The sequence below is a fragment of the Stomoxys calcitrans genome, chromosome 4 (assembly GCF_963082655.1).
Source record: "Stomoxys calcitrans chromosome 4, idStoCalc2.1, whole genome shotgun sequence".
Lineage (NCBI taxonomy): Eukaryota > Metazoa > Arthropoda > Insecta > Diptera > Muscidae > Stomoxys > Stomoxys calcitrans.
The window spans coordinates 10,004,447-10,028,555 of NC_081555.1; the positions used below are offsets into that span (position 1 = coordinate 10,004,447).

The 24,109-nt window shown below is 36.8% G+C and overlaps 1 protein-coding gene across 7 annotated transcripts in view; it reads left to right on the plus strand.

Annotated features, from left to right (window-relative positions):
• The window catches only part of LOC106081415 (PDF receptor), a 168,689-nt gene that overhangs the window by 113,723 nt on the left and 30,857 nt on the right, over nt 1-24,109 (plus strand). For all 7 annotated transcript variants that reach the window (XM_059366290.1, XM_013243344.2, XM_013243345.2 and 4 more), the window contains 7 exons: nt 12,704-13,548; nt 20,487-20,597; nt 21,013-21,155; nt 21,240-21,500; nt 22,993-23,289; nt 23,359-23,622; nt 23,944-24,086. In XM_059366290.1, the coding sequence (XP_059222273.1) occupies nt 12,828-13,548; nt 20,487-20,597; nt 21,013-21,155; nt 21,240-21,500; nt 22,993-23,289; nt 23,359-23,622; nt 23,944-24,086 (1,940 nt within the window). In that variant the 5' untranslated portion in view covers nt 12,704-12,827. The remainder of the gene's footprint in view (nt 1-12,703; nt 13,549-20,486; nt 20,598-21,012; nt 21,156-21,239; nt 21,501-22,992; nt 23,290-23,358; nt 23,623-23,943; nt 24,087-24,109) is intronic.

Consider the following 24,109-nt stretch of genomic DNA (forward strand, 5'->3'; position numbering starts at 1 on the left):
GAAAGATGTTTGAGATTAGAAAACGAATTTAGTATCTAATTTTGAAGCCAGTGGCAATATGGGTTTCAAATAAATGATGGTTGAGAGTAGAGCACAATGCTGATATATTTTCAAGGCTAAGTGTTTGGGGGACCACCCCACTCTCCATAACACCGCTAAATCGGGCATATTTACAGACCATGCCAATGCGAGGCTCAAATTAAAGGTATTGGGGATTAGAGCCCGAAATTGTTACCCACTTTCGGGACCAATTTTCTGGGGGTTATTCCTTTCCCCAAAACTCCTCCCAAATAATACAAATTTACCGACTATGGCGCTATGTGGCTCAAATGAAAGGTGTTTGAGATTAGAAATCGAATTTGATAACCAATATTGGGCCCAAGTATTTGGGGAACGCCTCATCTCATAAACCTATGGCAATATGGGGTTGGATTAAGTGCTATATGAGAGAAGAGCTCGATGCTGATATTTTTTTTAGGCCCAAATGTCTGGGGGACACCTTAACCCCCGAAAACACCCCAAAATCGGACATTATGAGAATATTGGACTCAAATATGGAGTACATCTGCATTAAAAATGGAGTATATCTAACATCCAAACCTAAACCTATACCATCCGAGCGAATTCGTAGAGCAATAGAGATCATATAGGATTCATATAAAGGCATTTATATTGTTATTCTGTTAGGCAAGCGATATACATTTTTTATTTTCGTAGCATGGTATTCACTAAAGGCTCTTTAATTGTCGAAAATAAATTTTCAAATAATAATTTTGTTCCATATAAAGTACAAGAAGGCGCAGCGGAGCGGGTCCTGTCCAGCTAGTTTTAATATATAGACCTGATTTAAACAGCTGGTTAATGTGGAACCATATTTGAATATATAGACCTGATTTAAACGCCTGATAAAAGGTCCTTATCCCATAGATATCCCCAATCAATATGGTCAGGTTCGAACTTCAATCGACTTGATTTAAACACCTGATTGAGGGTCCTTATCCCATGGTGGTGGCTATCCTAAGTTCCCTCCAGCTAAACTTAATGCATGTGTACTTATATAAATAAGTAACATTTTATTCATTATTAAGTATTACTCCTTGATAATAATTTTTCTAAATCTTATTATCCCTCTTGAATTTCCCGCCACTCCTTCTACCATTTTCTCCCTTGACTCTTATCTATGGATTTAATGAGGTCATAAAATCCAAACAGGGTAAAGGGCACATATATGCTTATAACATATTACGGCTTCTTGGGGTGAATACTTGTGTAAAGATTTCCTTACTGAACTTATGAACTCACAGCGTTAAGTAAAAGTGAAAAGTTTCTTGGATGGCAAGAGTGCGAAAAAAGCACAGGAAACGCCAACAGCAAGTACAGCATTAAGGATATGCCAGTATGAAATACTTGCTTGAATGCAATGCATTAATGCATACTGCATACTACAAACAAACTAACTCATACATAGAAATAAATCAAATTGGTTCGTTATGCTTTTTATGGCACTCGTATTTACACAAGACAAAATGGAAGTGAGTTATCCTGCTTGCTGCAGGTAAACTCATCATGTGAATTCATTAGGGCCATGGGAAGAACTGTTGAACTGTTGAATTATGAAGTAATGATAAATTTTTTGCTATTTATCTAAAATTATGGTAATTGCAATACAAATAGATAAATTAACTAGTACCACCTTTTTGCTTAGCTTAGGGGAAAAAATCGTATTTATTTTAATTAGACTTTTTGTGTGTGTGTTTCATTTGCCATTTTGCAATTCCACCCACATAGATAATGATAGAGTTACATGGCTAATTAAATGGCACACTGCACTCAGTTTATATTACAATGCATTTATTATAAAAAATTCTACATATTTTGTCCACAGTCTAATTTAAAAGCTGTGGTCGTTTCCATGTGTGTGTGTGGCAAAATTAAAGAAAAGCTTTTTTGCCATTATTGTTGGTGTATAATTATGGTCATTATCTGTCTTTATAATTATTAACATAATTTCAATGGCAATAACATCATATTACTGATTTAGATAAAAATGGGAAACCAACGCCGAGGCTTTGAAAAAATATTGTTGGGTTGCCCAAAAAGTAATTGCTGGATTTTTCATATAGTCGGCGTTGACAAATTTTTTCACAGCTTATGACTCTGTAATTGCATTCTTTCTTCTGTCAGTTATCAGCTGTTACTTTTAGCTTGCTTTAGAAAAAAAGTGTAAAAAAAGTATATTTGATTAAAGTTCATTCTAAGTTTTATGAAAATTTCATTTACTTTCTTTTAAAAAATCCGCAATTACTTTTTGGGCAACCCATTATTTCGGACTCAATTTAAAATATTGCAGAAACTTCATTAAATCATATTGTGCGGATAATATGTCAATCAGAAATAATTAGGATGACAAATTCATATTTGGATGATGCCATGAGGATGTACAAAAAAAAATCAGTATAATAGACAATTATGATTGATTTGTGTTAGGAAATTTAATATGACTCTGTGTCATTGAATTGAAGCATTGAAGCTTAACTAATGAGCCTTAATGTTTTCACCTATTTGTATAAAAAAAAAAATTCTTTAAAAAATATTGTCGTATGTGGCGACCCACATTGTCACTGATTAAATTAATATTTTATGTGTATTTAATTGTTAATATTTTATATTGTTTCTGTTTATGTCAATATTATGTGAACTTTGCACTTTGCTATATGTCTTTATTTATTTTTTTATTTTAATTTTTATTTTAAACTGTTGGCAGAAGTTTGGTTTGTCTAGGCAATTATCCATGATTAAATTAACATTAATTACACATACGATTATGTGGAAATAATACAGATTAATTGCGGTTTTATGTGGACATTTTCATGGTTAGAATGGCTTTAGTAAAATTAGTTTTTGTACTCTCCACCATAGAATGGAGGTTAACTTAATAGTTCGTCATTCCGTTTGTAGCAACTTAAAATATTGGTCTTGGTAAAATTCCATTAATTTAACCTTTTCTGATCGTCATCACATTCTAACTCTTTTATGCAGATAACTCCTTCGCAACATTTATTCAGAAGTTTTGTTTAATTAAGAGGTGAATAACTACAGAAACCCATTTTTAAACAAGTAAAAGCGTTCCAAGTTCGGCCAGGCCGAAACTTATGAACTCTACACCAAGCATTGAATTTTCAAGGTTCTTTGTAAGGTATCTATATAGTAAGGCAGTAAAGAATCGAACAAATTTTTTTTATATTCTTGCATAAGAATTGCAACCTCCAGTGACTTATGACTATTCTAGACGTACGACCCATAGACATACAGATTAAGTATAAGGCAGCTACTATGGGCCTTAAGGCGATGGGAGAATGGGTAGATGGTAGGAGCTAATTATCGCCCGAGAATTAAGTCCACGAAGTCTGGAAGAGGTTTCAGATCGGGTAGCTGAGACGGTACTAGAAGTCGAATGCGAGACACTGCTTCCAGTGGCACGGGTTTTCATTGACAAAACTCTGGTATTCCCATTTGGTAGTTCATAGTACACAAGAGGACAGAGTGGCCCTGGGAGTCCACGTTGAGGACCCAGGAACTGAGATCTGTTTTCAACTGCCTGACCATAATACAGTCCTATAAGTGGAGACCCGGTGATCATATTGGGTTGCCCAAAAAGTAATTGCGGATTTTTTAAATGAAAGTAAATGCATTTTTAATAAAAGTTAGAATGAACTTAAATCAAATATACTTTTTTTCTGTGTGTGTGAACATCATTAAGGATTGTAATATGGCCATCGTAGCCTTAACAACTAGGTCGGTGAGGACTTTAAAACTGGGTCTTGAATGGAGAGATTGATAGAGAACTGCCATTTGTTAACTTAATTGCATGAAGTGGTATGGTATTAAATTGAGGACGACGAACATCAACATCAAAACATACAGTAAGAAGACCATCAGGTCTAAAAAAAACCAGGACGGTGAGATAACGCAAGGCTTTGAATTATAAGAAAGTGATTAACGCATACTATGAATTTTGCATGATCGGACTGCACTCATTGATATGTGAGAAGTTTGCTCCTGTTTCTTAGTGAAATTAACATTGGCAAAATTTGCATTTACATGAGTCCCGCTTGATCCGAATGGTTTGGATGCTGGGAGAAAGACCCCTTGATCCGAATGGTTTGGATGCTGGGAGAAAGAAGAAATGAAGGAGTAAACAATTTGGCCGTTAAGGCCAGAGGACTTACAAACTTGCCCATGAACTCTCCAGTAAGGGCCAGGAACAATTTTCTTACATAGCAATAAGTGCTCTTTGTTTCAATTTTTAAGCTCAATGCTAAGGTACCTCCGAGTCCGAACGGCATGCCGCAGAGCGACACCTCTTTTGGGAGAAGTTTTTGAACTCCGATCTGCGTGGTGTTCGGTCTTTTTCACGAACAGCTAGGAGTAACAGGACGCGTACACAGGTTGGGAATATGTATCAGCGGTATCGAGTGGCAAGAATCAGTAAGAGGTCGGACGGCACCGGCTCCTGCCTTAATACTGAGTGCCTATGATGTCCGATATGATTATCATGCAAATGTAGCTACTACAACAACAACATGTTTTTAAATGGCATAGTACCTCACAAATCTCACAAGCATTTGTGGAAAATAACAATGCTAATATTTATGGCTTTAGATCATATCCTTATTACGTGACTCTCAGTTTACGAACCTGCCATTTACGGCAAGGTATGTAGACTTATTTATGCCACTGTATATACTGATCTCCCAATTTTAGATCTTGGCCACATAAAAAGCAAATTGATTACGCAAATTAGTTGAAATTGGTCACAGTAAGCTGTGTTAGGCCCTTGAACGTGCACGCTGAGTATGATTTTAATTGTACCATATTTGGATATAGCTACTTTGGGTTAATGAATGCATAAGGTGCATTTTTCTCTGGATGACATACAACGCTGAAAAAACATGTTTTACAAAATGAATTTTTTGTAAGAAAAAACTTTTTCTGTCAAATGTCTGTAGTTGCTAAAACTTTTTACTATGGTTCCCAGTATTATAATTAGTTTAAATTTTGCTACCAGTCTACGGAACTGTTGAATAGACATATCTGTGCCACCGTTTGTCGTTGAGGTTAGAAAATCTTTTTTAAAAATATTTTTTTTTTTGTCTATAGACAAAAGGGGTATTTTAATGTATTGATATGCTGTAACCATTAAAGTCCTGAGTTTTTATACATTTTTCCAATCATACTATGGATGTCTGATACCAATTTCATACAAATGTTATGAAAATATGCCTTTTAAGAACCCAATATCATATCCGGCATGGATTTCAAAGTCTCCAAAGTAGCTAACAGTTACACATTTTTTCCATATCTGCACCGAAGCCTATAAATCTTTTCTTGTGCTGCACAAAACCACATTTATTTTATTGTGGTGTTAATTTTTTAAATTTAACTAAACATTGAAAAAACCTACCAAATGTATCAACAAATGTGTCAACATTTCCTGTTCACTAACCTAAATTCCCAGCATCAAAACAAGCAGCTTAAACATCAATCTTACTTGATTGACAAAGAGAAATTATCATCAATCATACGCTCTGATGGATATGTATTAAAAACACTTATACGCATCGATGTACATGCTTTAAAATAGTTGCAAAAGTACACTCGGCAGCATGCAAACGTTCTAACCGCTTACATTGTTGGTTTTTCTTTTAATTTCCCTGCTTAAAGGAAATTCAGAACATAAAAAAAAAGTATATATGCTTTAGAGAATGACATTAAATTATGTCAGTCTTGCTAAAAACTCTTAAGATAAATTTCCCTTAGTTTTCCAAAACCAACTCAACAGTATAATCGCTATAAACTAACGTCAACTAAAATATATACCATAAGACAAATGAGGCTTAATCTACTGCTGCCAAAAGTTTGTGTCAAAATTGCAAGCGTTTCTGCAATGCATGTCAAGGAATATTAATTAGGTTGGCGGAAATGCTTACAAATCGGTAATAAATGTAGCACAATGAAAGAAAGTGCTTAAGGAAGTTTTAAAAGGTTAAAGGAAAGTTATCATCAAAAGCCATACATTGAACTGCAAATACAAATTTTTCCCATGAACATTCCACTAAGGAACAGGGGCAAACATTTAACTATATTTGTTACTTGACTTGTAAATACTCAATAATACCTAGAATCCTTTAACAATATTCAAAGTCCCATATTTTTGAGGGAGAGGAGGAATGTGTAGGTTTTCCAAAAAGATTTCATAACAAGTGTTGCTCCACAAACAACAACAGAGAACCCCGAAGAGCAATGAAATAGATTTGCATCAGTTGCAATTTTGCTAGGCATTCCAAGGCACATACATTTGACAAAAGGGTGCTGCCAAAGAGACGAAAGAGGCATCATCATGCATAGCTTCAAATGAAATACATGTTCATTTTATAGTTGTTTGAGTATTCTCTATGTGCATGGGTTGAGGGGAGTACAAATTTCAAGGCCGATTTGTGATAGGCATTCAGCCTAAGGCATCAAATGTTAAGCAAAAACATTAAGATTTAATATTTCAAGGGAAGATGGAAGGCACAAAGAGACGACAATATAAAGTGATGGAAAATTAAATTTGGAAGATACAAAACTATTGACTTAAACAAGTAAAAAGGTAGTAAGTTCGACCGGGAATCACATTTCATCGCAATCCAGTGAAAAATGCACCATTTATGAGCCCATAACAGCTATATCGAAATAGGGTCCGGTTAGGACCAAACCCGAGACGAACATGACCTCAGATCGGGAGATCGCCATATATGATCCCTATGTAGACAGACGAAATATAGACAGATTCATATCATATTTGGCATGGATATTGAGGTATTGCCTAACACAACTCGCTGTGCCAAAACTCTGTTAATAAATGTGTCATTAATTAGTGAAGCACCTTCAATCAAGAGATCGGTCTGTATGAGAGATATGTCAACATTTAGACCGATCTGAAGATGGGTATAAGATCGGGAGATCGGTCTATATGGAGGCTACTTTAAGATGTAGTGCGATCTAGACCATAGGTTAGGTTAGGTTAGAAGGGCACGTGACTGGAGACCTAGGTTACTAGCATCTACACTCGGAGACCTTAAGTCCATTGTGTTCACCCTAGAAGAAAGTAGAAGAGAAGAAAGGAAAATTTGATTAGCATATACCACAGAACGATACAAGACATCAAATAAAGACAGAAAACGAAAATAACGCATAAGACAAGAAGAAAAACTCACCGTCGAGAGTATGCTCCAGTCAGCCAATTCTGATCTATACAGAACTCCAGAATGGCGAGAGGGCAATAGGTATTCTCCCATATCACGTGTCTTCTCCTCATAAATGTCTCTAATTCTCGCCATCGCACGTCCTGCAGAAGTCTGCCTCTCCCTGCACCTAGCGACTTCAAATACCTGACTATGCAATCTCTTCTCAAGACTACTATTGTCAGTCCTAAGCCATGCTTTCTCAGCCCCAGGATAACGACGGCCTGTTTCGCGAAATACTCGGCCACAGGGCCTTTGATGCCATACAACATTCAACACCAACCCACACCTTATTCCCGCAGTCATCGTAGAAGGCGTCCATCCTTGCAAGAATCTCACACAGTGGAGGTCTCACTGATTCCATAGCAAGATCTGCGACAATCAACGATCCAGCTATTTGCATCTTCTACTCTAGGTCTAGACCATACTCGGATATAGATGATCTTATCGCAAGCCACTGGCTAAATTTCACCGAAGTCCGACAGTAAATGCGGATTAAATGGACTTATGACCTGATATCGGGAAATCGGCCCTTATGGGGGATATTTAAAGATATAGTCCAAAATAGCCCATCGTCTTATGGATACAAAAGAAATCGGTACAAAGTTTCAGCTGAATATCTGTATTTTTAAAGACTGTAGCATGGCTTGATGTAGACCTATTTGGGCAGTACTTGCCATGGATATTGGAAGTCAAAACATATCAATACATGCAACATTTTAGCGAAATCGGATAACAATTGCGGCTTTCGGAGGCTAAATATGCTAAATCGGGGATTGTGTTTATATGGGATTTATACCAAGTCATACACCGTTTGTTGGAAGCCGTAAAAGAACTCTACGTGCAAAATTTTAGACAAATCGGTTAAAAACTAGGACCTCCAAGAGCTCCAGAAATAAAATCGGGAACTTTATCACGTTATACACCCAATTGTACCATACTTACCACGGATGTTAGAAGTCATAACAAAATACTTTGTGGAAATTTTCAGCTAAGTAAGGTTAAAAACCCATTTGCCCCTTGCTAACCACGGATGTTGGAAATCACAACAAAATACTTAATCGAAAAAATTGAGGCTTCTAGAAGTGCTAAAACGTATTGACGGACGAACATAAGTAGATCATAGATGTCAAGAAGGTATATATATTTTATGGAGTCACAGATCAATGTTTCGAGGTGTTATAAATGGAGTAACTAGATTAGTATACCCTCCCATCCTCTAAAGGTCGGTATAAAACATGAAAAAAATTATAATAATATAAATCATACGCACCTTAGGCTTCGTATTAATGATACTTATACGCAATGATGGTAGTTTTAATAAATTAGGACAATTTTAGTTCGTAGTGTTTATCTTTCTAGTTTCTGAAAATGTAATCATGCTTACCACTGACTCAGTATTAATAATACTTATACGTTGTTAAATCCGCTATTTGTAATACAACAAAAAATTATCCATAGACAAATCACGAGAATGTTTAACAATTAATTTACACCCCATCCATTAGTTGGTTTCAAAAATAATCTCAACATTAAAAATAGTCAATAACGCAACCTTGGCCAGCTATTAGCCATACTGAATGCTTAATACTTAATGCCAAGGGTAACTGAAGATCTATCGAAATAACTGATACTAATGAAAAGTTAAAAAACCATTCATCAAACAAATGGATACAAATATATACTAAAACTTCAAATAAAAAAGTTAACACCCTTACCACCCATAAACGAAACAGAAGCAAAACATAAACCAAAACTTAAAAGCAATAGATTATACGCAACCTTGGCTTGGTATTAAAAATACTAATATGTACCAATGGCAGCATCTACAGAATATAAAAACTATCTAAAAATGTTCATGCATATTGCATAGAGTATTTTAAAGTCATACCAAATGCTATGTTTACAAACTTAAGTTTAAATTCATTGACAAATCTTAATACAAATAAGGTTTCATTCTAAGAAACATTTCAATTTATACTTAAATCTTTTCTCTAAAGATTTAATTCTCTTCAAGATAACCATTTCTTCACCTTCACTTTTCATTGCAATACGAAAAAAAATGTTGAAAATCATAGTCCATATAAATCCCACCTACATCTTTTGTCCATGAACAAAGTATTGCAACAAAATCAGGTCGCTTGACTTGAATAAGAAACAATCTCGTGTTGCTGCCACGTTCAGCTTGTTGCAAATGAAAAACGAGAAAATAACGCTACAAAATGACATACAATAGCTTTTGGCATTTCGAGTGGGCGAAATAGCTTCGAAAAGCAACGTAACAAATGCTAGTATAAAACATACTCACTTTTCACAGTTAATGAGCCAGTGTTTTCTTTTTCAGTTGCCTTTCTATTGTGTATACAATACAAGAGCATAAAACGACTTTGACAAAGGACAGCAAATAACAACAACTCTTCACTTTTCCTTTGATGGTTCTTCCAGCAAGCTGGCAATGCTACAAAACTATTCTTTTACGGAGAAAATGTAGCTTGTATTTTTAAGCTATGGTGGTAATAGTCGTAAATCAGTAAATCTTTTTGATAAAATGCCTGAAGCGAAAACCACTTGTTACACTACTTAGTGTATGAGCAACAGCAGTCGTTTTAATTAATAATACTTATACGTTCAGAGTTCATTGGCTCGTTATTAATTTGTGGCACTCATACGCCACGAATATTTGTGGTGTACTAATAGTTATAACAATCACATGTATGCATGTGAGAAAGAATATACATGTATAAATATTTTTAGTTTCTCAATTCAAGGATATAAATAACTAGAGTTTCTAACAAAATGTTTTATTATTATTTTCCTTAACAACCAAAAATTGGGCGTTTTTGAGGTGCTTCAAAAATGTTCAGGATTTTTAATTGTCGTATCTACCTTTAAACTATTTTTTTATTAAATACTTAGTAATTTTAAACTAACATTTTTTTACTAAATATTTAGTAAAAATAATTTTATAATTTTTAAAATAAGTCAGTTATCATTGGAAAAAAAACCCCAAAGAAGAACAATCATGTCAGTCTCATATTCTTTAGTCCGAGGGTCTGATATTAAGTAATTGTACTATATTGCGTATAATCAATACTAATATTACACAATAAGAAAAATTTTTCAAGGGTGCGTATAACAACTATTATTTATTAAATGTACCCTATTGCGTATGATCTACTATAAATATTTTGCTTAGGATTTACTTTAAATGGTTGGGAATTTAATGAAAAACATGAATAAAATTGTTGTTGTAGATCAAACGCAAAAGGGTACATTGAACTAACCTACTAACGGCCAAATGGGTAGAAAAGAAGCAATAAAACTACAGGGAAATTTGTGTCATTTTATCAGTGTCATTTTGCATTTGATGGTTTTCATATTAAAGAAAAAAAACAAACAAACAATTTTATAGAACTTTCCAATACCCAACGCCATAGGATAAGCGATAGATATTTATTTAGTCATTACCGTTGGCAACACATTGAAATATCCATTTCCAACCTTACAAAGTATATATATTTTTGATCGTCGTAAATTTCTAAGACGATTCAATTATGTCCGTAGGTCTGACTGTCCAAACAAATTCTTCAAAAATTGAGATATTGAGCTGGAATTTGGCAAATATTCGTATTTTGTTCCTTACGCGGGTTAAGTACTTGAACTGGCTAAATCCGACAATAATTGGGTATAGCTGTCTTATATTTAGACCGATCTGCCAACTAAGGGTCTAAAGCCCATAACAGTTTCATTTCTTGTACGATTTCGTTGAAAATTGGAACAGAGAGTTGCCTCCGATATTTGGTCCGAATATGACCCATATCGACTCGTGTTTATATATAGCTGTCATATAGACGAATCTGCTGTTTCGAGGTCTTAAGCTCATTAAAGCCGATTTTTTTATCCGATTTCACTGAAATTTTAGTGAGTGGTTTTTATTAGGCCCTTAGTCTATATTAGGCCCATATCGGACTATATTTAATATAATTTTCATATAGACCCATCTGCCGGTTCCGGCTCTGAAGTCTATTACAGGGCCATTTATTACCCGAATTCGCTGAAATTTAGAACAGTGAGTTTTATTAGCCCAGTCGACATCCGAACCGAATATGGTTCAAGTCGAGTCATATTAAGATATAGTTGTCACATAGACCGATACGCCAATTTAGAGTCCTAAATCCATAAAAGCTGAATTTATTACCCGATTTAGCTGAAATTTGGAACATGAATTACAGTATGTCACCCAATATCTGAACCGAGAATACGAAAAGTCCACATCTGCCTATGTTTAGATATAGCTTTCATATAGGACGGTCGGCATATTTAGAGTCTTAAGCCCATAAAAGCCGCATTTATTACCCAATTCCACTGAAATTTAATACAGTTAGCTGGATAGGCCACTCATTTTCCGAACTGAACACGCTTCAGATACGGACAATATTAAGATGTAGCTGTCATATGGATCAATCTGCCATTTTAAAGCACATATAGGGCGCATTTATTGTCCGATTTGGCTAAAATTGGGAACATTGAGTTACACTAGGCTACCCTATACCTGAACCGCTTATGGTCCATATCAGACCACATAAAGATATTGCTGCCATATAGACCTCTCTGCCGATCTAGTATCTTAAGCAATAAAAGCCTCATTTATATCCCGAATTATCAGAAATTTTAAACTGTTACTTGTATAAGGCTTTTCGGCATCTGAACCAAATTTGATCCAGATGAGCCCATATTGGATATAAGTATGGATACAGTAGAGTTAAAATAAAATAAGATCGTAAATTATCCATGGTATTGAGTATTCAATTACGTCGCGGCCGAACGTAATGCGTTTTTACTTGTTTCTATTTTTATGCATTTCATTGAACTCATTTGTAAACCGAATTACCAGAAATTTTAAACTGTGATTTGTGTAGGACTTTTCGGCACCTGAACCAAATATGATCCTGAGCGGCCCTTATTGGATATTAGTAATGATACAGCAGAGGTATAATAAAATATCATAATTGGTATAACCACGATGGTGGGTAAACGAATTCGCCACGATCGCACTTAATGAGTTTGTACTTGTTTCTATTTTTTGGCATTAAAGTACTTTTAAAAAATACTACGTATTTAAAAATGCTGCTAATAATGAATATATAAAATTTCTTTACCATCGGACAACGAAATTGAGGGTCAGGCGTTAATAACAGTAGTCATACTATAAATCATACGCAACATAGTACTATAAATTAAAAACAGTCATACGCACCCATTAACTCCCTAAGAACATGCTAATTCCTGTTAATTTCACTGACCTTTTTTCTATTTTTGTACATTCAAATGTTTCTACTACAAATATTTCAAATCTCTACGGTATCTGAAGGACCCTATAATTGTGCTTAAATTATTTTCTCTTTGTTTGATTTCAGGTTTCTTGCGTCAATTGTAGCGCCCCATCAAAGGATTACACTTAATCAGAAATCCCACCCATAAACAACAGCTTTTTACTACTACTCCCACCTCCCCGTTGCTGCTTCCAATGTTCAGCATCACATGACAATGGCTTCAGGGACATCATCAAAGAATGACACAATTGAAGCCCAAGCTTACAATATAAGTGATTTGAATTTAGCTCAAACTATACACAAGGCTGCCGTGAAATTGTTAACTAAACGCAATGTCATTCAAGGTACCATCGAAACGAAAGAAGGCATGGAGGTGGCAGCCACACAACAGCCACCCACTACGGTTACGCTGAGTAGCCTGGACAAAAGTTTGCTTGAGAGCATAGCTACAATACGCAAAAATGTATCCCAAGTATTGCATATGTACTTTCGCACTTTAAGTGCGAATCTCACAAGGACAACTACTACGCCCGAGGTATTTCTGAGTAAGCAACTGGACAATGGTGGACCCAGCATCAATACAATGGATGAAGTACCCAACGCCCCCGCAACGATGGCAACCACACCAACTCAATTAATAGCCCAAATGACTACAACAATGACTTTGGACAATTTCCCAAAATCCACCTTTTACAATAGCAGCAGTTCGGAAAGCAACAACGTGATATCGACAGCAATGGTCCACTTAGCAGATGTGGCAAATGCCACGCTGACAACGACATCACCACCTGCTTTATCCTCCCTAGCAGCTGCCTCGACCACCGTAACAACTGTAGTGCGGAATATAACATATCCCAGTTATGGCATACCAATTAGTAGCTCGGAAAATTGTTCAGCCCTATTTTCGAACTATACGCCTCCAGAGACGGGTAAGTGCAGCACTTACACACAATTTTCATGTAATGCTTCACTTTCATTTCTCAACAAAAAAACATAAAACCATCCTCATGTTTCACAATAGAACATTTTCAGTTTTGCCAGGAGTAATGTGGCATGGCCATAACTTTTGTAATGTTTGAAGTATCGATCCAAATATTTCCCATATCACACATCAATCATGGGCCAGTTTAAACATTAATTGCCCACTTGTAGGCCAAAGCCTTCTTAAGTTTGTTGACTGTCACATGTTGCCCAGCAAGTTGAGAGATTATATTGTATATGTCCTGCGCATTTTTTTGTTTTCTTTGAGGACGGCTACCATCATAATTAATTCCCTGTCATTGGCAATAAGCATTTTTAGTTGCGTTTTGTTTTCAATGGCTTCTTACTTTGTGAAATTTAAAGGCATTTATTTACTTATTTATACTTAAGTAGCTCCTAAACATAGAAAATAGTTAAAGACATTTAGTTATAGCAGTGTGTTGTACACTGAGGCGGCAGCCCTTGCCGGTGAAGGAATCCATCGGGTCAATCTGGCTGCCATGGGATTGACCCAACATTGTTGGAAGGGCTGTGTATTCAATTGGTTTAAGACCCTCTTGAGCACATATATATTTTGAATGCATTGGCATCCCATAACCAAATGTTGTCTCACTAACTTCCGAGCTTTCAGTTTGAAACATATCAGACCTAATATTGATATAGCTCCGGTATAGCAGATTCTACCGATTTAACATTTTGAGTTTATAATCATATGATGTAGAGATTGATAAAAAACCCTACGACACTTTTTTGTTCACTCCGTTAGTGTGGCAACCAGCAACCCCGCACATCCATTCACAAACGTCCGCTTGGAGGAATTTCTCAAGTTCCCGTCGAAACCATGCTGTCCTCCGGATTTATTTGAGTAGACATCTCGGAGAAGAAGGCTACCGTATCGCAGGGGTTAGCATGTTCACCCATGACACTGAACGCCTGGGTTCGAATGCTGGCGAGAACCTCATTCATTTTTTTGCGGTGGTTATCCCCTCCTTATGATGGTGGCATTTGTGAGATATTGTACCAACTGGTATGGCAGCCATGTAAAAATTTCTCCACAAAGTGGTTTCACACCGTTGCATGCCATTCGGACTCGACTATAAAAAGGAGGCCCCTTATCACTGAGCTTAAACTTGAATCGGGTGGTTCTCAGTGGTAGGTGAGAAGTTTGCCCCTTTTCCTTAATGGAATGTTCATGGAAAAATTTGCATTTGCAGACATCTCGGAGATACTTTTCTAAAATTCCTAGATAATCTGTGCCTCTGCTTATCCGGACTAGAAGAAATCTTATTCTCATAACCCTTCAAAGACGACTGGCCCCATTTTGTATTTTTGAAATGTTGCATTTAATCAATAGAGAACCTATGTCTTTTTTCATAGTAGTAGCTGTAGTAGGCGTTTTCGCGACACTTTACTTGGTAAACAAAATTATTCTATGTGCGAATAACATGCAATGAATTAAACCTTTATCGAGATTCTTCTTCCATGATCATGAAAGCTCCTACAATAATGAACTTTGGGGGATTTCCATGCGTTCTGCCCTGTTCCATGCGTGCTGCCCTGTTCCATGCATGCTGCCCTATTCCATGCGTGCTGCCCAATTATAGCCCCTTTTGGAGAGCTAAGTGAGCTCTTGTCCAAAGCAAAAAGTTCTTCTGACCTTTTACTATCAATGCCAGGCCAGAGAGTTCTGGCAATCCAGCAGCCCAGTACCGATTACCACTTTACCTTAATCTGGTCGTCTCTTCTTTTAAGATCCGCAGTTTTACTAATGACACTCACGGCAGTTTGGCAACCGATTCGCTCACCAAGGACATAATATTCCCAACATGTGCCCAGAAATCCTAATCGGCATTACGGCTTGAGTTTAGGATTCACATACAAGACATTATGCAATCCAATTCGAATTCACAAACCTGGAATCCAGAATACAGAGCGCCTCCATACTGTTCACATAAATTCTTAGTTCGAGAGCGGAAAATCGCAACATTTTTATTGCGTTTATCGTTATGACACAGACCTCCGTCTGAAAAAATTCTCCAGTCTCGAATTCTGCTCTTCGTACCGCCTCCTCCCCGGTTCCAAAGAGTTCAATTTTTATAAACGAAAAAGCTCGTTGGACAGAGCTCAATGATTTCTTCCAGCATTTCAATTGTAAACTTTGCTTTTTTGACGAAGATATAAATGCTGTAGCTGAAATGCTAGTACGAGTAATTTTGTATGGTTTGAAGCCATTCATACATTCATCTGATTTGGTCTCGGTACATGTAATCTGAGACCCTCCTCAGCTATCTTCCCCTTTCCCAAAGATGACTAAAACTAAACTCGTCTGGACCAAGCCTGAACTTTTACCCGAAGATGACTTAAATCTACCTGTTTACAAGGAAGACAAAAATTAGGCAATTCAAAGAGCCACGTTTCCTCAACAGAAAAATTCTGATATCCAACAAAGTCAAATTTCCAATATTACTCTCAATCTTGAATGGTGCCACATACATAAGCGTGAGGCCTAAATCCCATGCGTAGTCGCTAGCTCTACAGGAGCATAATTGGATTAATTAGTTTCAGTTGTATGATGTAGATGGCAGAGGAGATTGAAGCAACAGAAGAAACAGATTCAGAAATGTATAGTTTTGGCATAGGCTATACAAAGAGAAGCACGTCTGCTACGGCAATTAAGGCAATTCTGAATGTTTGACATCTGAAAAATGAGGCATCCACATCGGTTTTGAGACAAAAAGTGAAGGGCTAGTGCACAGAAACAACTCATACCATGGCAGGATAATAGAGGAGACGATAGTAAATCTGACCGGTTTGGAATAAATCGAATTCCTAAGAGAACACTTGAACTATTAAGTCCAAAGTTTTGTTAACAGCGGCAAGGTCTTGGATTATCGCAACTCTGGCATAGGTGCCTGATAGGTTGTATTACACAGGCAGATCGATACTAGGGTAGAGAACGGAATTGAGTGTCTACATTGACGACCCACAATATCAATGCAAATTTTGCCCATGAACATTCCACTAAGGAACAGGGGCAAACTTCTCACATATCAATGAGTGCAGTCCGATTCAAGTTTAAGCTAAATGATAAGGGGCCTCATTTTTAAAGCCGAGTCCGAACGGCGTGCCGCAGTGCGACACCTCTTTGGAGAGAAATTTTACATGGCATAGTACCTCACAAATGTTGCCAGCATTAGGAGGGGAAAACCCCCGATGAAAATTTTTTCTGATGGTTTCGCCAGGATTCGAACCCCGGAGTTCAGCGTCATAGGCGGACATGCTAACCTCTGCGCTACGGTGGCCTCTGACCCACAGTATCAGGTTTCCAAAAATGTCCCATATAGGTCTACAATATCTCGTCTGGTTCCAAAGACATTCCAATTGGAGACAAGGTATTTCAGTCTCCAACTAACCACAAATCCTCAGCCAAATTCATGACTCGTGTCATCGCAGCTATAGTATAGATCGTCACCGCGTGGTGAAGTTGTGACGCAATTCCCGGTTCATCACACTTACACTGTAGGGCGGTAATATCTGCTTTGTACTTCTCCAATACATCCGCCAGTGCGCATACTGCACCTTCTCTATAAAGAGTCTGGATATTCCAGGTGCAGATCCGCAGATCATGGTCCTTTTATCATTTGTGTGGGTCGTCGACGTTAGAGGATTCCGTTTTTACTATTCTTTTGTTCCGAAGAGTAATCCTTATTCTGGGGGCGGGTTACTGGTCCAGCGCCCCAACCGTACTGGTTATGTGGGAACGCCCATGTATCCCTCGAAGTTGCGAGCCGTTTGACTTAAAATCCGACGCTCGCTTCCAGCCGCCCCATAACCTGGAAGCAGACGCTGATGTAATTCATAGTTTATTTGAAGACGCCAATAACTCGCCTTGTCATTTCGGTATCACTGGCACCCAGTATTTGAGTAAGAGTCAGTACCACCTGACCCCTCACTGAGACTGTCCTCAAAAATTCCAGCCCATGCGATGCTAACAATTATTGACCGGGATGTACTTAGAATATATGGCTATAAATCACTTTTGATCGATTTTGCAGTTGTGAGAGAATCTTTGTTAATGGTTACTCTACAAACTTTGTTGTTCTTCGAGAAAAATAGAAATATATAACAATTTCGCTGATCAAATTAAATAAAGTGGACCCAGAAGGACCCATGGTGTTGAAACTCTTGCAAAATTGCAAATTTTGCCCATGAACATTCCACTAAGGAACAGGGGCAAACTTTTCACCTATCAATGAGTGCAGTCCGATTCAAGTTTAAGCTCAATAATAAAGGGCCTCCTTTTTATAGCCGATTCCGAACGGCGTGCCGCAGTGCAACACCTCTGTGGAGAGAAGTTTTACATGACATATTACCTCACAAATATTGCCAGCATTAGGAGGGGAAAGCCGCCACTGAAAATTTTTTCTGATGGTCTCGCCAGGCGTTCAGCGTCATAGGAGGACATGCTAACCTCTCCGCTACGGTGGCCTCCACTCTGAAACTCTTGACCCATCTTTAAACCAGCCCAGCTAGTCATGACATAAATACCTTCGATAAAGAAAACAAGTAAACGCTTGCTAAATTCGGCCGGGCCGAATTTTGGGAACCCAACACCATGAATTCCCCTAAAAAATGTATACGAAATAAATTTAGTTGTCAAACCAGAAAAATTAAAGCTTCTGGGAACCGAAGACGGATGATCAAGAGGACGGTTTACATGGCAGCTATATCAGGTTACAGACCGATTTGGACCGTATTTGGCACTGTTGTTGGAAGTCATAACAGAACACCCTATGCAAAATTTCAGCCAAATCTGACAAAAATTGCATCTTTTAAGGACTCAAATCGAGAGATCGGTTAATATGGGAGCTGTAGCAGGTTATAGACCGATTTGGACCGTACTTGGCACAGTTGTTGGAAGTCTTAACAGAACACTATGTTAAAAATTTCAGCGAAATCGGACACAAATTGCGGCTTACAGGGGCTTAAGAAGTCAAATCGGGAGATCGGTTTATATGGAAGCTTTGTCAGGTTATAGACCGATTTAGGCCGTACTTAGCGCAGTTGTTGGAAATCTGAACAGAACACTATGTGCAAAATTTCATCCTAATCGGACAAAAATTGTGGCTACCAGGGGCTCAAGAAGTCAAATCGTGAGATTGGTTTATATGGGAGCTGTGTCCAAATCTGAACCGATATGGCTCATTTGCAATCCCCAATGACTTACATCAATATTAAGTATCTGTGCAAAATGTATATGGGAGCTATGTCAGGTTATAGACCGATTTAGACCGTACTTAGCGCAGTTGTTGGAAGTCTTAAGAGAACACGCCGAAGTCCGATTTGGCTGAAATTTTGCACATTTTCAGCCAAATCGGACTTCGGCTTCGGCTTGCGGCTTCCAAGGGTTCAAGAAGTCAAATCGTGAGATTGGTTTATATGGGAGCTGTATCTAAATCTGAACCGATATGGCTCATTTGCAATCCCCAATGACCTACATCAATAAAAGATCTGTGCATAATTTCAAGCACGTAGCTTTACGCGTTCGACTGCTATTGTGATTTCGACAGAAGGACGGACGGACATAACTAGATTGACTCAGAATGTCGAGGCGAGCAAGAATATATATACTTTATGAGATCTTAGACGATTATTTCGAGATGTTACAAACGGAATGACTAGATTAGTACACCCCTATTCTATGATGGTGGGTATGAAAATCTTTTATTTCTGTTAAAATTCTGTTGAGCACTCAACATTCGACCCGGCCGATTTAAGCCCCTTATTAGTTGTTAATAGGAGCGAGAAACAAGGCTTAGGTAAATATCTATAATGGCAAAGGGCGGTCAGAAACCGTTTGCTCTTGTCCTATCCTTATCGAAAACAAATATTTTATATTTATTTATAAAGTTTGCCTGTTTGCGCTTTCTTTTTTCGGCCTTAAAATCTTATTAAGATTCCATTGCAGGATATTGTCCGGCTCTATACTATTTTGTTTAACGCCTTTCTATTCAAAGAATAGCATAGCAATAAAAGTTTGTCTCTAGAAAATATACAATATTTATCTAAGATTGGTTAAAATGTAAAGAATGTGGAAACATTGGGTCATTTTTCTATTCCCCTTTCACCATTTAATCCCTAATCAATCACACTCTGTTTTGAATTTTGTGCTAACAGTTTTTCAATGTTGTACGACTGCTTTATTGCAAGTCAAAGACAGCCATTAAAAAACTTTATGGGTTTCGTTTTTCGCAAAAATCGCCTACGAAATCATGACCCAGTTTTGTGAGTTTTCGCAGGAAACTCATAAAGCAAGGGTAAATAACAGAAAAGGGGTTTAGCAAAATAAAAAACAAATAATAATAAACAAACTTCAATTGAGAAATGAGGCAAAATTTTTAGTAGATTAAAAACAAAAGAAACATTTGCCACAATAAAAAGAGTCGTCTATAGAATTTAATATTTAATTTTCTATTGTTTTTAATTCTCAAAAAGAAAAACACAAGAACCTCATTGTTATACCTTCTCTCTCTCTCTAAGTGGCAGTCAACAAACAACAAACATTTTTAAACTGTTTCAACTTTTTTGCTTGTTGCTATTTTTTTTGCCATTTGATACTTTCTAATGATTGTTAGAGTTGAAAATTATACGATTTATGTGCTCCAATTAAACAACTTTACTAATTGAGGTTATCCAACCCCATTTCATTGTCTTCAGATCACTCAGCCATCATCACATCATCATCATCCATGGAAAATGAAAAATCATTATCATTGCACTTAGCAGCCACTTGTCATTGGTCACAACATTTAAGCCACTAATTGTCTTTGTATTCCTTTTTTCGTCATGTTTCTTCCTTTTCTTTGCATGGAAAAAACCAACTCAGGTTTATACTGCAATTGGACGTGGGATATGTTTATATGCTGGCCGCCAACACCAGCCGGTGTTCTTGCCCACATGAGTTGTCCATCAGGATTTCATGGTGTGGATGCGAGAAGTAAGTACTATCACTATTGCACATTAACCTAGGTGGCGTTTATAGATATGTCCAGGTCCACGGAACTCTAGGAGACATAAGTAGCTACAATTATGCTAATTAAGTGTGCTTAAATCATGTTAACCCAGTTTGGCGAATACTCAATTTGAAATGTTTAGCTAATTGAGATTTCTGAAGGTCTATGACAAGGAGAATAAATGTAAAGGTGTATAACGAAAAGGAAGACAGAAGATGGTTCCAGCAAAAGCATTTCAATTTCAAAACTCACTCTATTCGTTTTTAGTCATGAGAATTGTTAACCCTTTTCTCTATTCAACACCTTGTCGTAATTAACATCTTTTATCTAACTTTGAATAATTGCCAGCACACTATTGCTATTCATTAAAATATTTCCATTTCAAAAATTTCTTTGCAGAATTTGCCAATCGTAAATGTGAACTTAATGGCCACTGGGGTGGACGTCCTAATGAACCGCCCAATCCCATTGGTTGGACTGATTACAATCCTTGTTTTAAGCCAGAAGTAAAAACGTTATTAGATAAAGTGCCAAATCTTGAGGTTGGTCAAATTATATTCCATATCCTTATTATCTCTCATTTGGTTATTTTTTTTTTTTTATTTCTCCTTTGTTTTTTATTCCAGCTAGTTGTAGAAATTGCTAAGCGAACACGTACCTTGGAAATTGTTGGCCTTATACTGTCTCTGGTGGCTTTAATTTTATCCTTAATTATATTTTGTAATTTTCGTTCATTGCGCAATAATCGTACAAAAATCCATAAAAATCTCTTCATTGCAATGGTCCTGCAAGTTGTCATACGTTTGTCGCTGTACTTGGATCAGGCATTTCGTCGTGATAAATCAGAGACCATAACGAATACAAGTCTATCGGGAATTGAGAATACGGTAAGTGTAAAAAAAAAAACAAAATCAAAACAGAACAAGTAAAAGCGAGCCGAATCTTGGGTACCCACCACCATGGATTCTGCTTAAAATTTATAAAAAATAAATTTAGTTGAAGGGTATTATTTTATCCTATATACCAAACTTTTGTGAAACCAGCAAAAATTAAAGCTTATAGGAACCGAACAAGGATAATCGAGAGACTGGTTTATATGGGAACTATAGCAGGTTATAGATTGACTTAGATCGTAATTAGCGGCTTCTAGGGGCTCAAGAAGTCAAATCTGGAGATCGGTTTATATGGGAGCTATATCAGGTTATAGACCGATTTGGGCCGTACTTGGCATAGTTGTTTGAAGTCAAAACAAAACACTATGTGTTGCAAAATTGCTGCCAAATCGGACAAAAATTGCGCCTTGTAAGGACTCAAGAAATTAAATCGTTAGTTCGGTTTATATGACAACTATTGGGTTGCCCAAAAAGTAATTGCGGATTTTTCATATAGTCGGCGTTGACAAATTTTTTCACAGCTTGTGACTCTGTAATTGCATGCTTTCTTCTGTCAGTTATCAGCTGTTAGCTTTAGCTTGCTTTAGAAAAAAGTGTAAAAAAAGTATATTTGATTAAAGTTCATTCTAAGTTTTATTAAAAATGCATTTACTTTCTTTTAAAACATCCACAATTACTTTTTGGGGAACCCATTATGGACCGATTTGAACCATACATAGCACAGTTGTTGGAAGTCATAACGAAATACTTCACGCCAAATTTCAGACAAATAGAATAGGAGTTGCGCCCTCTAGAGGCTCAAAAAGTCAAGACCCCAGATCTGTTTAGATGACAGCTATATTAGGTTATGAACCAATTTCCATCATACTTAGCACAGTTGTTGGAAGTCATAGTGAAACACGTCATGCCGAATTTCAGCCAAATCGGATAAGAATTGCGCCCTCCAGAGGCTCAAGAGGTGAAGATCTAAGATCGATTTATACGGCAGCTATATCCTCTAGAGGGCGTAATTATTATCCAATTTGGCTGAAATTTTGAACAACGGATTCTTCCATAACCTTCAACAAACGTAGCAAAAATTTGGTCTGAATCGATCTATAGCCTGATACAGCTCCCATGTATACCGATCAATCTATTTTACTTCTTGAGCCTCTAGAGGGCGCAATTCCTATCCGATTTGGCTGAAATTGGGCTTGACCTGATATAGCTGTCATATAAACCGATCTGGGATCTTGACTTCTTGAATCTCTAGAGGGCGTAATTATTATCCAATTTGGCTGAAATTTTAAACAACGGCTTCTCCCACAACCTTCAATAAACGTATCAAATATGGTCCGTATCGGTCTATAGCCTGATACAGCTCCCATATAAACCGATCTAACTAGCACGCTTTCACTTGTTTTTTGTTTTTCTCATTGTTTTTTTTCATGTTAGGGCGAAGACTATATATTTTCTAATTTTGCCCTTATTTCTCTTTCATTTTCAGCCCTACCTTTGTGAAACCTCCTACATCTTGCTGGAATATGCCAAGACGGCAATGTTCATGTGGATGTTCATTGAAGGCTGGTATCTGCATAATATGGTAACAGTATCAGTATTTCAAGGACGATTTCCCTACAAACTCTACTCCATAGTGGGCTGGGGTGTACCCGTGCTAATGACCACAATATGGGGTCTATGCACATCGATACACTATGCCGATACAATGCATGATTGTTGGTGGAATTATAATTTAACACCATACTATTGGATATTAGAGGGACCGCGTATAGTTATAATAACGGTGAGTATTGCTTTGAAAAACCTTTTAACACAGATAAAAGATTTTTAATGTGGTTTTTCTCAATTACAGATAAATTTTGCATTTCTTTTGAATATCATACGTGTATTGGTCATGAAATTGCGCGAAAGCCAGGCCAGTGATATAGAGCAGACCCGTAAAGCGGTTAGGGCTGCCATTGTTTTACTGCCTTTGTTGGGCACCATTAATGTTTTGTATTTAATACCGACCCTAGAGACACCCTGGAAATTCGCCTTGTGGTCCTATGCGACACATTTCCTAAATACATTTCAGGGATTTTTTATAGCACTGATATATTGTTTCCTAAATGGAGAGGTAAGTGAACAAAATTGCAATACAAAAAAAAATCACATTAAAATAAATTAACATAAAAGTTATAACTTTAAAACATTTTGGGATATCAAGATCTACAAGATCAACATAATTTTTAAAACAAATATATAATATAAATTTTTTGATTTTACATGAAAGAAAAAATTTCTTATACTCACCTAAATTTGAAAACTAGTTTTTTATGATTTTTTTTTTCTAAGCCAACTTTATCTGAAAATAAAATAATTCAATAGCCGGCCTTATTTTTTGTTAAAATAACTTTAAACATTTTTTTTAACTTTTCTTCTTTTTTTCCTCTGCTAGGTAAGGGCAGTTTTACTTAAAAGTTTGGCCGTTTATATGTCAGTACGCGGCCATCCAGAATGGGTTCCTAAAAGAGCTTCCATGTATTCGGCAGGCTATAATACCGCCCATGATACAGAAAATCAACATGCTGATAGAAAAGGGTAAGTTATTGCCAAAACTCTGT